Consider the following 15,917-nt stretch of genomic DNA (forward strand, 5'->3'; position numbering starts at 1 on the left):
TTGTCCAAATCAATTTCACAGGCTTAAATGCTTCAGATGTAAAATATTGCAACTGTAATGACAAGAGTAAGACAAGGACCGAAGACAATGCACAAATCCCAGTAATCCCAGAGAGGGGAATCAGGTAATAAAAATCATTGTTATAATCATAGTCTAAACATCATTGCAGAAAAGAAAGAGCACATGCCGTCACCAAATGTCTCCTCCTTAGAGAGCGGATGTTTAAAGCATTCAGACAAAATTATTTATGTAATTAAATGTTTCAGAGATAGTAATTAACAGGGATAAGAACAATGCTCTGGGCAAACGTTTTAATAGTTTTAAATAGCCAAAAAGACAAGAAAGCTTTACTTCCTTAAATGTTAGCAAACAAACGGTTCAACTCTACTCTAAAAGGTATAAACAGAGCTGACTGCAGTCAGCTGAATACCAGGTCAGTATTTTTGGCAATCGACTGACAAAATATTGTGCCTAGTTTGAAGACACTATTGATAGTCACTAAACACCAGTAACAACAGACAATCAGACCTGATGAATGATTCATGATGTCTGATTTTAATCTAAATCTTGGCTTTATTCAGCTACATCTGTCACTAAAATAAGAGAGATTTGCTATTTTGGTTATTTTTAACATACTCAAAGACTCTTTCAATATGTAATTTGTGTGAAATTATATGAATGACTATATTTTAAAAAGGTAATAAAGTAAATGTATTTTTAGGATGAAACAGCTTAAGAAACTGTGCATATCAAACATCTGTAACTCCCTGTAGTTTTCAGAAATCAAACTTTGTTTCAGTAAGAAAAAAGTATTTTTAAGGATTCAAGAACTTTTAAAAATATGTTATATAGCCCCATCGAATCCTTACTGGACATAATTTGCTTTGTTATGATGTTATAACACAAAATAGTTTTCATAAGCAGCTATGAAATAATTTACAGTTTTGAATATTTATTTCAAGATACACAGATATCACTAACAAGTTTGGGTTTTTTTGATTACTTACAGGTGTTCCTGGAGCTACCCTGGAGACTATTACTGGCATCTTCTGATCATATCCACCCTTTAAAAACAAATTAAGTTAGTAATAAATCACAAATGTCAGAAAATAATCTTAATAGACATGAAGGGAATAGGTATACAACATGTTACCTTCACATTGAAGCCAAACCTTCCATTTTCATCTGGTTTCATTCTGATCATAACAAGATTGTCATGGGGGACACCACCATTGGGCTAGTAAACAAAAATTATAGTATATTAATATATATTTTGTTCATAGTTAGACTTCAAGCATACTGCATGTAATAATTTTGCAATTTCCTCATCAAGTGATTGCTCCTGGCCAATTGAGAAAGCATCAAGTAATAGTGCAAACATCTTGAGTTTTGCACAGAAGTGAAAAGTTACACATCTAAAAAATCTTGGACATAACTAGGTTAAAAGTGTCAAAGCAAGCTCAAAGTAAGAAACAGTACTAGAAAAGAGTAATTGGCTTCAAGCAGTCCTAAGAAAAACAGTTTACTAAATGGAAACTAGTTAAATTTGTTTTAATTAAGACTACAGTGAAAAGTCTACAGAAAGAATGTAAAATGATGAAAAATAAGCTAATTGAAGGTATACTTTTGTTTCTATTAACAACAATATGACAGTAGAAAGCAAGGACGAGTTTGGTAACAAAATCTTTGTTCCATATCCCCTATTCCATTTCCAATGTAGCGAGTATGAGGAGGTGTGACACATGCTCTGCACTGACCAAGCTCTGACAATTTTAGCTGCTTGCATTCCGGTTTCATTCTGATCACAACAACACTGTTAAAGGAACTACCAAGAAACTCAGGAATACTAGATACTTTTTTTAATCAGGAAAAATCAACTTAGTGCCATTGAAGTGATTTTTAGTTTGTTCCTATCAGTCTTTATTTCACAGACTGAACATTAGCTAGTATTTATATAGTTTCTATGGTGAGGATGCAAAGTGTTATTACAGAAATTTGTTTCAAGGAAGTTTTCAATGTTACCAATTACAGCCAAAGATCCATATTCAGAAAGAAAAAAAAAAACAAACAACAAAACAAAACACTTACTAAAGCAAACTTTTCTATATGTAAGAAAGTTTAAAACCTGCAGGTTCAACAGATAAAAGAAGTCTGATCAACCTGGCTCATAAAAAGTTAATTAAATTCCAGGTGTTTTAAGCTCTTGGTTAAAACAAAACAACGTCCCTGAACATGTTCATAGTAACGAAAAGATGAAACATTTCAGGAAGGAAAGTAACAGCATAAGATACGACAAAGAGAAGGAAGGGTGCTTAAGGAAGCCTGTTCATATACAAATATTTTTAGCCTGGTATGGGAGACCAGACTCAGGTTCCTGGGCAAAATGAACAACCACCAAGTGCTCACCTGTAGCATTTGGCAACTCTTGTGCCATTACATTCCCTAGACAAAAAGGGAATAACAATTTCCGGCTTTAAGAGGCTATTTTGAGCAGCAGTTTATAATGAAAAACCTGAATAGAGCACTGTGTATCATCATTAACCTGTTTGACTGAAGGGACTCCTGGCCACACTTGTTTTCAATTACTTCTGGACATTCTCAGACTGGATACTTCGGGATTGCAGAGGGAGTAAAAAGTTGTCATTCCCACACCTGTCCTACTACCTTTCTAGACAGACTCTCCATACATATGACAGGATAGCTAAATGAAGTCAAAATGGTGACTAGTTTTCCTTAAAATATTTGAGATCGGGTTTTCCTTAAAATATTTGAGATCGAGCAGCAGAAGAGACATTAGCAGTGCAGGAACCTGAAGTGCACTCCGGTCAGAAAAGAAACTTTGAAAAAACCAAAAACAAAACCAAAACACCACATTCCAAATCCTAAATTTACAATTTCACAAAATTTCAGTCATGCTGTGTTCCTTCTTCTCCAATACCCAAAATAAAAAGCCATCAGCAGACCAAATTAGATCTTCAATTACAACAGTGTACTGCCTTAAGCAAGGCTGCATAAATGCGGCCCATTGGACCAATCACATTGACAATGCACAGAGAAAAAAGAATCTCATTCTCACGCAGCTGTGTTGGTTTTGCAGAACTAAAAGTTATTTTTGTCAATTTGGTAAAGACAACTGAACACAGCAGAAAACCTCGATGAGTAAAGTAGCGTTATCTTTCAAAACAGAACAGTGCTTTAATATGACTCAGGTAAGCACTGATAGAAGACAAAGCTGCTAAAAATTCAGTTTAATTATTTAATTAAAGCAAAGTCTTTTTAGAACATTCCCAAAATGCTCATAAATTTACAAGTTTCACTTTCACATGTCTTATTAAAACCCCAGCTACGAAATTAAGTATGTGTTTTATGGGAATCCTAACTTTGCAATGAGGCCTGAGAGAACATCCTAGGCTTACAGTTCAGAATGCAAATAAAAATAAACCAAAGGCATTTCTAAAATATCAATTTTGGGAGCTGACTCATAATTTTGAATGTCTGAGGTTGGCAAAACTGTTTATACAGTATTTGCCACATTTGGATGTTAAACAGTTTTCCATCCTGCAAAACATCCCTTGTCTTGATCTTGATGTTTTATACATCAGTATAAAACAAAGAACCATTTGGAAACTTCTGGAAGGAGACCCACAAAAACGATCAGTAAGATCTCCCCTCAGTCAGACAATAATCAACTGACTAGCTTACTCACCTAGCACATGCTTAAGTGTGGAAAAAGAACTTTTGCGCAGATTTTTACATTCATTGTCACAGGTCTCTTGGCAGAGTCTGTTTCTTGGAAATTCCAATGAGAAATGAAACCACAGATCCAAGAAGCCTCTCCTGACAAAACTGCTCTAGAAGCTGGTAGGCACTTTCAGTTTTGGCTTTTTGATAAAAGTTAGATTAAACACCAGTGGCAGTGTCTGCAGTGTCTTCTTTAAAATTGATGGTAAATGACTTCTCAAAGAAGAGGTTAGTCAGACGTTTCTGCATATCCATCGCAATGTAGTCATGTGATGACAAAGGACTACTCCAGCAGACAGAAAAAACAGTGGGAGCCAGTAAAGAGACAGTATGTATAATGGAAATGCGGCAATGCCATGCACAAACACACCAAGTCCCTGAAATGCATGAGAATCAAGCTCACGAAAAGTAGGACTACCATTCTGGTAAAAAGCAGAATGGTTAAACTGGACCCAAAAACTTACTGTGGATTTTTCAGGTGACACAGGAACATCAAATGTTTCATTAATATGGTTATCCAGTTCTTGCTGTGAGTGTGAATGATGAATTTGGTTCCAACTGTTCTTTTTAAATTGTTTGGGTGGTAACGCAGGAGGCTGCCCATCTATAGGAGTCTCTTGTGATCTAAATACCAAAACAGAAGTATGAAGTGGAACGATCGTGAGATATTGACGGTTCTTTCAGGGTTTCAAATAAGCTCAAAATGCTACAAGAAACTTTGTTTGAGAGCTGAATATCTGTATGTAATTTTAGAATCTCAAAAACATACTGTGGTGGAATATATTGGAAGTGTATGGTCGGACATGCTATTGCTTTTTTCTTGACAAGCAACTGTAAACAGAACCAGTAAGTTCATCTTTTACACGCGACTTTTTTTTTTTTTTAACAGTTTAAAACTCTTAACCCACTTTATATTGGAATACTATAAAATTCACCGTATTTATACTCTGCATTCTTGTAAAAAAATTATTTCTAAAATAGAAACGTAACTTAATGTGTTTTCCTCAGTAAGAAAATCAACTAGTTGCATCTTAAATTAACGCCTGCAGTGTAAATCTTAAAACCAGACACAACAGCATAATAAAGTTATAATAAACACTAGTTTTTAGCTTTTGATTTCAAAATAGGAAGAGTACAAGCTGAACACAATTCAACTGTCCCCGTGCATTTAGCTGAAAAGCCCATTGGAGATGACAGTGCTCAATTTTAATTTTTCAATTTAAAAGTGTACGTATACATTTCAAGAGAACTTTGGGTTTTTCCCCCCCCTCTTGAACATACACCCCTTTGAAACAGGCGCAGATTTGAAACATTTGTAAAAATGGCATTCTCTGAATACTTTTTTTTTTTAGTTGAGTTATAACACCATTACTGAAGATGAAATAGCAGAAAGTTCTATTTCTGTTTTAGATCTGTAAATGCTCTACTGTAGAATAATAAAAAAGTTCTCTGTGTTTATGTATAATATGGTTAATTTCCTTTATTAGTCCTTTTGGTATAAAAGCTTAACTGTATAATTTGTATTACAAAAATACATGATTCATCCTTCATTATCTGGCTTTATATTTAAGAATTAAGAAGAACATTTTGAGAGGCCCAAAAGGGCAGTTAGCACATAGTTCCCATTAACTTAATTTGAATGCCAGTTTCCAAATACCAGCGAGGATACATGCCTTCCTCCCCATGAACCACATTAAAAGGTATTATTAAGTAATTTAATGACTTATGACAACAGCCCACTGATACTAGTGGCAAATCCAAAACCCACCAAGAATGAAGTTACAGGTTACAGCTAAATCTGAAGAGAATGCTACCACCCAAAATGGGTGCCTCCACTCTTTCTTTCGCCCACACCCACAACCCCTTCCTTGAAGGTGCTCCTCCCTTGGCTATGGATGCTTACCAAGTGAGCAAAAATACACTGACTTTTTGGACAAGCCAGCTCTCTGCTGGTTCAACAAGGTGAACTAGTTCATCAGAGGATCGACCACCAGACAGGGGAGGGAAGTACACTCCCAGAAGCCAGAAATAGGACACTGCCCCTTTCGTTATCAGCAAGCTGTAGCGGTAACCCATAGCATAACATCCCTCTAAAAAGCGTGGGTAGCCACATGAGCAGTGCTCCTGTATTTAACTGGTCTAGCCACAGTAAACTGTTAGCTGGGCAAGACTCTCATTATGAGACAGCCTAACATTTCAAGTTGCTGCAAGTCAGAAAAACCAAGGCACTCATCGAATTCCATACCATATGATTTGTTTCTGTGAAATTAAAGAAAGGCAGATCCCAGACAAATGTTTTCAATTAAAAACAAAAAAATCAGATCACAGTTGTCTCCAGTGATTTCAAATAAAGGACGAACCTCTTTCAAAAAGCATGAAAATTGAATAGAGAAATTGAACATTTAACTTCGAAAAACAACATCTTCCACTTCAGTTTTTAAAAATTCAGTCAGTTTTCTTAGAAACCAAAATATTGATAAATTTTTTGTCAATGTATGAAAACAGTACATTCAAAAAGTCCCTAACAATATTTTTCCTGTTTTTTTTTTTTTTGCTTATTTTCAACTTTCAGAATTTTTTTTTCATGTAGCGTTAAAAGAAAAAAAAGTACTAATTATTCAGCATCTGATGTCTGAAGAATGTCATGTTTAAAACGCACTAGGGAATAAAAATAATATTTCTTAACACTTTTCAGTGCAAGTGACAGTAAGAAAGAGCATATTGTCCTTAGATTTCATTTTTCGGGATAAGCAGCTTTTCTAAATTAATTTTTGTGGTGAAAGAGAAAAATACGATGATTGCCAACATTTGCAAAATAAATTTTCAAGGCAGCTATAAATTATTTAGAAATTGACTTACAAAGGTCACCTAGGGCTTTTTAACCGCCTGTGTATTTATTCATTCAAGTCTGGCCAGCACAGATTATCCAGCCTTTTAAGTGAAGGGTAACATAGTTATGCACTTTCCTGCAAACAATTACTCCTGAGAGTTTTAAATTGAATAAAAAAGGAACAGAAAGCATGAGTAGAGACACAAAAGAAGTCATTCCAATAAAAGTAAAAGATGGGATCTTATGTTTGACTAGAGGTCTGTACATACATGTCAACAAACACAAATAAATTCCTGCTGAACATACAAACTTACAGAAAAGATTTGAAAAGTTAGTTAAATGAGCATTTTAGAAGCAGCAATGCAAGTACTGTAATATATTAGCATAATGAATTGTGAGAACTAACAATCAAGCCTTGGGCAAAAACTTCATTGCTTTATATTTGCCCAGTCAGCTTTGAATTTCCTTATGAATGCTTAGACAATGGCAGTGAAAGCAGCCTATTTTGCAGGCAAAGCAGCTCTCTGCTACTGCGTTCAGCAATTTACATAATAATAAAATAACACACAAACCCTGGTACTGACAAGCTTTGGGTATTTTTGTTACAGATATCCGGTCTGACCTTTTAATATATTAAGCAAAAGTTTCATACATAACCCCATAAATTTATTAAGCTAAACACATACCACGTGCTTTTGGAATTTAAGGTTATAATTACCTCAGGGATCTACAAGCAGAAATCTCTCAATTTCGTTTTGAATAGCACATGCAGATGAAGAAAAAAATGTAGAATTAAAGGCTGTATTAGCTAAGCTATGATATCTTTCTAAACAGCACTGAAACTCTAATTTCTTTTGCTATGTTGACTCCAAACTCAACAAGATCACTAAAGCTACTGCCTGTCAGGTTAGCCCCTCTGACTTTCTTACATATGTAAATTTGATCAATAAATAAAAATGCCCAACAAATTAACAGATGGACTACTCCAAGCCTTTCACTCAGAAAGGTCAAATTGTTTAAGAAATAGCTTTTTGCACTGTAAACCAGTATCATTTTAAGTTACATAGCTAATATGAACTTCATTATTACTACTTCCGTAAGTCTCAAAACTTGAATCAGTAACAGCACCTGAAACTTTCAGAAGACCCTAATGGGGTTCATGTATTTTTTGACAGTCAACATCCTCCGTCTTAAAAGTATCTTACACTAGATATCTACACTGGGAGATTAAACGCCACTTTTAAGCTTCCAACAAGTGAAAGAACAAAACCAAACCCCTAAACTTAGAGATAGAAGAGAAACAGTTTTTGTGCTTGGACATAAAAAGTGCAAAATCATTAAAAAGAACAGCCATAGTTGCATAACTAATTTACAAAACCACTTCCTCTCTTTTTAAGACTCATTTCTATGGTGACGTACACAAGAAATCATGTATTAAATAAACATATTCCAAATCCCTAACTCAGGAGCACCTTTTACAACTTAACTTAAAGACATATGAATAAAAGCGAATATTTAAGAGTTGTGCTTACTTCACCGTATCACTCTACCATTCAGCAAGTGTTTCTCATAACTGACTTCAGTTGTTAAGTCTTGGAACAGAAGGAACCTGACCCTGTGTGGCCTTTGTACAGCAAAACTCTAATATTAGAAAAGATTTGCAAGTGTTCCAGTTTTGAGACTCCCTTGCCATGTGAATAGGTTAAAAAAGCCCTCTAAAAAAGGGGGATTTTATATTATTAGGCCATATACTGTTTTATATCTCTGAAAGCTAAGTAAGTAGCTGATGGTCAAATTATAACTATTGTACCCTACCATAAAAAGTCTTGTGTTATTTTACAAAACTTTAAAAATTTGTGTTCTATTTCCCTCCCCAAAGTTATGCACAGTTGTAAAACCAAAGGTACAGTCCAAGCAAGGCTTTAAAATTGTGTTCAAACACTTTCCCAGAGTATTTTTTCCTGAGACACACAATTTGTTTATAAACACGTATTACTCACGTACTGTTTTATAGTTCTCAAATGGTTTTGAAACCATTTGCACAATTTCCTCGCTAACAGAGATTACACAAAATTATGAGGGCAAGTTTAGCACTACATGTAGAGCTACGTATAAGAAGGCAGAGTGGCAGAGCTAATAAGGTGTATATTGTACACCTTTTTTTCCAAATAATCTGGCCAGAAGTTATTGGGAATTTAAAATTTTTGAATAACTCAACTTTTTTTTGTCTGACTTCCTTCTGGATTTTATACACAATAATAGCTTTTATTTTGCCCACCATAGCATAGTAAACTTAGAGTATCAAGAATATTCAATATAACAGAAAAAAGGCCTGATAGTGCTATCTTAAAAAAATAAAGATATACTCCATAACAATATATAAAACATACTAGGAATCTCAGAATGCTGGGGTGCTAAAAAGGTATTTTGGCTAAGTAATTTGTAAAGTTCACTCATTCTTCTGTGCCTTGACAAGTCAAATGCAAAATTTCCAAACTCACAGGAATTAAAAACTTTTATCACATAAACAAAACATACTTCAGTTCTATCAAAAAAGTAACTTTTGCTTCCACATCCAGTCACATTCCAGCAAACCCACATTTTGGGTGAGTGGGTGGGGAAGGTACTGTAATCCTGCATCAGGAACATGTCAGTAAGGTCTTTAATTCTGTACCATTTAATTTTCTGTAAGACCTATACTAATACTCCCTCAACAACAGCCACCTTTTTATTAGATTTTCTGGCTCTCCCTGATTGGAACATTTAACACTAAACTCTTAACTGCGAAGATTTCTGATGCATCTTCAGAAGCCCTGCACGCCACCACACAGTAACAACCAACAGAACTTACGGTGAAGATTCCAGTATGATGCTGTTAGCCTGGGTGGAAGATGGAGATCTGTGATTTACAAATACTTCACTCGGGGAAGTGTGAACTACATGGTCCACTAAATGTCCAACTGATGAGGGTCGTAATCGGGCTCCTTCTTGAGTGAAGGCAGAGTTGCGACTAAGAGGGAAAGCACAGCAGTGCAATGTGAAAAGTGTGTTAACAATCTGCATTTCTTACACCACTACAAAGGAATGCTAAAATAATTATTTCCTCTCAGTGAAAGCAGATGTTCACGTACATATATTTATTAAATAATTTAAGGTATCAAAAATCACTGAAACAACTGTTGTACATGCTATATTTCATAATTTTCTTTTTTTAAAGTGTTCAAAAATTATTTTCATAAACACTAAATGGCTTATATTTGCATTTTCTTTTCTTTTTTTAATTAAAGAAGCCTGAAAGCATTATCAAATGAACAGGCTACTGGACTGACAGTCCAGTCAATGAGAAGAAAAATGAATCCCCAAGCAGAAAAATCCTGGCTCTGTTCATGGCAGAACTTAACCAAAGTCATTAAGATGAACATTTTATCCTCTGCATCTTCTAGAAGAACAGTAAGCTTTCCACTGAGAATCTTATAATTTCTGTGACCCAAAATTTCGCCATTTGAAAACTGGCACAGTGACATAGGCATCTTTCTTAAAATGCTTTGAAACATGCATGATTAAGTTATGTTATGCTATAAGCATCATTATTACACAATCTTTACGATAATTTTAAAATGATACAGGTATTTACAACAACAGTCTTTTGAATAATATGCTGCAATGCCAAAGAATCTTAAAAACTTCTGGTTTATGTAACACAAAATTGGATAATACCAGTTCTTAAGTCAGCTTCAGCACGCTGAGAAAACTGGTTATGTTCAAAAGAAATCAGGAATGATTTTTCACTAACTATAAACATAAACCAGAAAGCTCTACCATGTGAAAACCGTAAGCTTTGAAAAGAAATGCAGAAAAATTAAGGGTAATAAACCTGCAAGTATTTCTGATTAAGTAATTTTCCCCAACGTTTTAAGCAGCAGTATTACTAGAATCAACTATTTCTAAAATATCACATAGATTTTATTATCAGCTTTTTCTTAGCCAAATTAATAATTTAGTTTTAACTGTGCTTGAGAAAACTCAAGCTCTCAAATTTAGGGTTGCGTGCTACATCTTACACTTTCTATAGGTTGCGTAAGAAGGACCTAAAATTCACCCCCAAGTAGCTTGGCTTACATGGAGCTAAATGTTCCAAAGAACCACTCAGCACATGACTTCTGAAGTTATTTGTCTCTGTAAACAGATTAATCCTTTTATTACACAAGCAAGTCACTCACATTAGAGATAGTAACTTCCAGGGAGAAAAGATTCAATGCTACTTACTGATTTGGGGTTCCAGGTGGAGACCGTGATGGTAGGCTCTGTGTTTCCAACCTGTCATCAGACAGTGAGTTCCTACTCACTACTTCCCAGTCCATCCCACTCATTAATTTCCGTGCCAAGGGTTTACTGGGGGATCTAGAAGAAAGTAAAACGACTAGCCAAAAATATATGAAGTAAGAACAAAATTTACATAAAATTCACCACAATGAAACTGATGTTCTATCATAACCAAATTATATGTAAGAAAGGAAATGTAATAATGCAAAACTATATTTACACGGGCAGTTCTGTATTTTGTTAGTATATTGTACTTCATTTTCTGTCCTTTGTACAAGAATGTCCATGAAATAAAATAAAGTCATAAAATACTGAAGGCAGACAGGCAAGATAGAAGAGGAACCCACTAAACTTCACTAGACATTTCTAACATCTCAAAGAGAATCTGACTCAGAGTAGTCATTGAGAGGCCTGAACTTAAAAATGAAATTAAAAAACAAAACAAACAAAAAAAAGCAAAAACCTCTAAGTAACACAACTATTCAGCCATCTCAGGAAAAATAAAGCAGTGGAAACATTAGCCCAGAAAAACTCCCAAAGACTCTGAAGAACTGTGGAGTAATCATCAACATCTCAATGCAGCTACAGAGTTTTGTTTAGTCATCAGGGATTTCCATCACGGTGACAGGCTTTCTTCCAGAAGATGTTTTGTCACCTGGAAGGAAGATGCCATCATTCTATTCAAACTTCTTTGTGGGTAACCAAACTTCATTTGATTTTGTGCCAGAAATATCCTTCAGGTTAAAGGTCTTTATCACCGGTGTTTTTATACAAAAGGAATCGTATTTTCTACTTGTTGACCTTTGACAATATTGAGGAAACTTTTTCTTTTTATTCTCCAGTCATCCCAGGATACCTACAGTCCCCTTTTGTTATTTCTTTCACCTATTTCTTTCGCACAAATGAGACCACACTTGTGATCTTCTCATGACACACTGTATTTCCCTTTTATACTGGAAATCATCAAGTGAATCATCCAAGAATTGTGGTTGCTTTTTTCTTAGCATCACGTTAGACGGTTCAGTCATCCTGTGACTAAATACACCCAGACTTCTGCTGTTTGTTGTTTTCAACTGAAAATTCTTTAGTCAACAACAAAAATTCCGTTAAACAATCCTTAAATGTCCTATGTATTTTATGTCACCGGGTTTTTACTTCTACTACTTTGACAGTGCTATATAGTTCAAATATCTCCTCTATCATTAGCCAGCCCTCTCTTTTTCCAGTGATACCTCAATCTCATTAGTCTTTTGTGCCACGATAATTTCATTCCCATTTGCCTTTATAGTCTACTGCTATACTCTCCAGCTTTGCACAACGAGGTGACAACGTATTACTGTATCAGTGTAACTCCTTCATTTCTCTCGCCAGCTCCATAGACCCGTGTCACAAAATAACTTCTGCCTTTGCCATCCTTGGGACACATGCTAACTGTTCTCTATCTCCACCATTATCACTTTACTGATTTACTGAAAGTGCAAGTCCAGAAAGAAGGAACTTTGAGAAATTAAGGAACTACCCGCACACAAACGACACTCTTCCGAAAATGAGAACCTTAGTTACAAATACATTTTTGCTTCTCAGAACTCAATGCAAGCCACCACCTTAAGCAGACTATCCTCAATATTATCAAAAAAGCCTACAACAATAACCCACCAAGAATCCTATCAGACAATCTATCTTCACATGCAGAAATATTTAAGTCCTATTGATGTCAACGGTATTTTTTGACACTAAAGGAGTAGTGATCTGTGTATGGAGGGTTCATTTTTGTTTTTACACCCCCAAGCAGTTCTGAACATGTATTGCCTGTTGCTTTGCTGCTCTAAAGACTTATTGTATAATAGCTGACAATTTTCAGTCAGTTAAGCAAGATGGGCTATTCTAGATACTACTCTTTCAGGTCTTACTCCACCTGGGGGGGGGGGGGGGGGGGGGAAATCTAATAGTATACTGATATCTTAAAACAGGGAAAATATAAATTATTTAATTCCTGAGGAAAACCACATCCAGTTTCTTAGCATGAGTTACTGTATTTAAGCAGTATTAATTTGGTTCAAAAAGTAATTAGCTCGATATGTCAATTAAACCAACATATCAATTTCTGTAATTTGCTTCAGATGTAAGCAATTCAAACCACTTAGGTATTTTTCTTCACTAACATATCAAATTTGAGCAGTTCTGAACAAGTAAAACAACAAGAAACCAGCAGAACTGAAATACATGTCCAACGTAATTCATTCATCATTCTTTCATTAATCAAAGCTATCATTAACCAGACTTTGCTGACAGCACGCTTGTAGCCAGCAGATTAGCAGCAAGAGACAGCTCTACCAAGAGGTGGATTCTACTAACCAAAGAAGAGGCTGAAGGAAAAATGCAGAGGAACATAATATATCCAATGCTAAACTCAGTAAATACAGGGCTGTAGATACAGTATTTTCTGACAGACATGTAGAGGCAGCTACTGAACCTTATTTACCTTCAGCGTAGGAGCAACAAGGGGAATATAGGAAAGTTGGTGGTTTGTTTGGTTTGGTGGTTGTTGTTGTTTTTTTTTTTTTAAATGTGCACCAACATTGAAAGGGCACTATCCTTGCCTGTATAAAAGAAATTAAATTACAGAGAGAGACACAAAAGTATACAGGGAGGGGGAAAACCAAGTTTTCTAAAAACTGCATTTTTGACTGCTTCAAAAACAACCTCAACTGCATTGTACCACAGTTTGTAACTATATGTTTGAAAACTTCCTCAATCTATATAACAAACGAACATAACTCTAAAGTGAGAAAAGCATCACCTTCTGCTCTATCAAAAAAATCCAATGTTAAGAAAACTCACCTTCTACTGTGGATAGGGTCTGATCTTTCAGAAACAATACCTTATTACCATGATAAACAGCTGCAGCGTTTATCAGCAAAGGTTCGTTTCAATTATTTTATTAAGAGCTCTAACCTCAGAGTCCCACCCACTCATGTTTGTTGCCTCCATTTCCTGTCTTTGCAGAAATTTCAAAGAAAAAATTACCACATTGCAGCACTGAACTTCTCAGTGCTGTGGCTTTTTGATACTAGTTCTCCTGCCAACGCTTCTAAATCTTACAATAGGTTATCTTTTTACTAACATTTAAGATAGGTTGTGAAATATTCCTGCAGATTTCTCCTGTATCACTAATTCCTTACAATATTCAAATAACTTTCTCATGCCAAAGTGCAGCTAAAGAGATAACAGGGGGGGGAGTAAGCTGTAAAAAACTTCGATAAACTTTGAAATTCCAAATTCCACGTTTGTCTGCTCAGTGTAGATGCTTCTGTCGCACCACATCACAGGGCACCGCTAGTTAACAGAGTAAAATATTTTCAGATTTAAATTTTTGTGTATCTGCAGAGACATTCCTAAAAATGCTGGCAGAAGGTCCTGTCTATCTGAGCAGGGACAGAGACCGAAAACTCGACCTGCCCCCAAAAATCAAGAACAGTCTTATAAGCTGCAATATTACGCCAAATACAGAAAAAAAACCCCAAACAAAACCACCAAAAAAAAAAGTAGCAGGGATGAAATTACATAATGCAACTAAAAAAACCCATGACAAATTATATTAGCTCAGCTACAGTACACAAAAGCTTTCGAAGACAGAATTTATTTTGTGTCCCATAGCTGAAGTGCTAAATTCTCACATGAGCTGGGAAAGAAAGAGGGTATTGTTTGGGAATATAGGTGGGAATCTTTTAAATATTTTCTGTCCCAAAAAGAAACGTAAGCTCCAGCCACAGCCTTGCTTTGTATTTTGACAAGGAGTACATGGAATGCGTTTCTCAGCAAAACTGGCGATTACTGCTTCAGACTGAGGTACTGAAACTGCACACAAACCTGCAGATACACCACAAATGACACAAGCAATTTAAAGCAACGGAGGAATTATTTACTTAATGTGAATAAATGCATGGTTGAAGCAAGACTGGATTTTTGGAAACAGAGATTGCAGCTTAATGAAAGGGAGTCTGCAAATAAGAATGACTGAGACACCCACTCACGATCATACAACGCACATAAACCATTTCTCGCAGCTCCAGTACACACCAACAGAACCGATGTAGAATATTTCGCAGACTAAGAGAGAACAGTGCTGCTTAAGAAATCTCTCAATTCATGATTGAACTGTTTTCACTTTTATTATCTACTTTCACTTTTACTATGCTCCTGGGAATTCTTACGGGTTTTCTTGGGTTGTGAATATCCTGCAACAAATGAGGCCAAAAGAATAGCTGTAATGAAGATGAAAACCAAAAAAAATCTAAACAACTGCAACAGTCTTCTAAATACTGAAGTTAATGCTGCATGAAGATTAAAAAAACAGCACCTACAAAATGTATCCAATTTATTACAGACAATCTCTTTCACAGTAACAGATTTGATTTTTTAAAATTAATTTTTAAATGTTTTTACGATAAAGGGGGAAAAAAAATTCCATGAATACTACTTGAGCTAACTTTGAAGTAAAATCCTGAGGACAAACAGCTAAGCCGGTTAATTGTAGGCTGCTTGCTTTATTCAAATGGTTGTTAAGAAATTTTATTTCCATGTCTTATGCTCTGTATCTATGTTCTGCTCAGTGTGCAAAGGCTACTGGCAATCACCATTTCCCAACTCCTAATAAACAGATCACTCAAATAACAACTCAGTGTAACCAGTAGTGTTATTTTCTTACCATGAAATGATTCACAAGTTTGCTTAAACAGTACAGGGTTAAATAAGGCAGTTTCTAGTTAAATACAGATGAGAAAGCAGTGTACAGCTGGATAACTCCAGGAAAAAAACCTGAAAACTTTTTTATTTAACTGATCTTGAATAAATCTTCTGATGTAGTATGATAAAAGCAACTATAATTATTTAAAGTTTTTTGTGTCCACTTAATTCTCAAGAAAGACCTGACTGTAATGTTAGCATGCTCCTGGTTGCATAGCAAAAACCTACCAATACCTAGCAGAACTTTCAAAAGCAACCGAAACAAGCCTGCTGCTTT

General features: G+C 35.3%; 1 protein-coding gene across 1 annotated transcript in view; it reads right to left on the bottom strand.

Moving 5' to 3' along the window:
* PTPN4 (protein tyrosine phosphatase non-receptor type 4) overlaps positions 1–15,917 on the bottom strand; it is a 72,461-nt gene that overhangs the window by 17,234 nt on the left and 39,310 nt on the right. The window contains exons 13-17 of the mRNA XM_086466186.1: positions 10,838–10,972; positions 9,423–9,581; positions 4,206–4,365; positions 1,154–1,237; positions 1,008–1,064 (exon numbers count right to left, since the gene is read on the bottom strand). Of these exons, the coding sequence (XP_086322312.1) occupies positions 1,008–1,064; positions 1,154–1,237; positions 4,206–4,365; positions 9,423–9,581; positions 10,838–10,972 (595 nt within the window). The remainder of the gene's footprint in view (positions 1–1,007; positions 1,065–1,153; positions 1,238–4,205; positions 4,366–9,422; positions 9,582–10,837; positions 10,973–15,917) is intronic.

Source organism: Leptosomus discolor, chromosome 5, assembly GCF_034619465.1.
Source record: "Leptosomus discolor isolate bLepDis1 chromosome 5, bLepDis1.hap2, whole genome shotgun sequence".
NCBI classification, from domain to species: domain Eukaryota; kingdom Metazoa; phylum Chordata; class Aves; order Leptosomiformes; family Leptosomidae; genus Leptosomus; species Leptosomus discolor.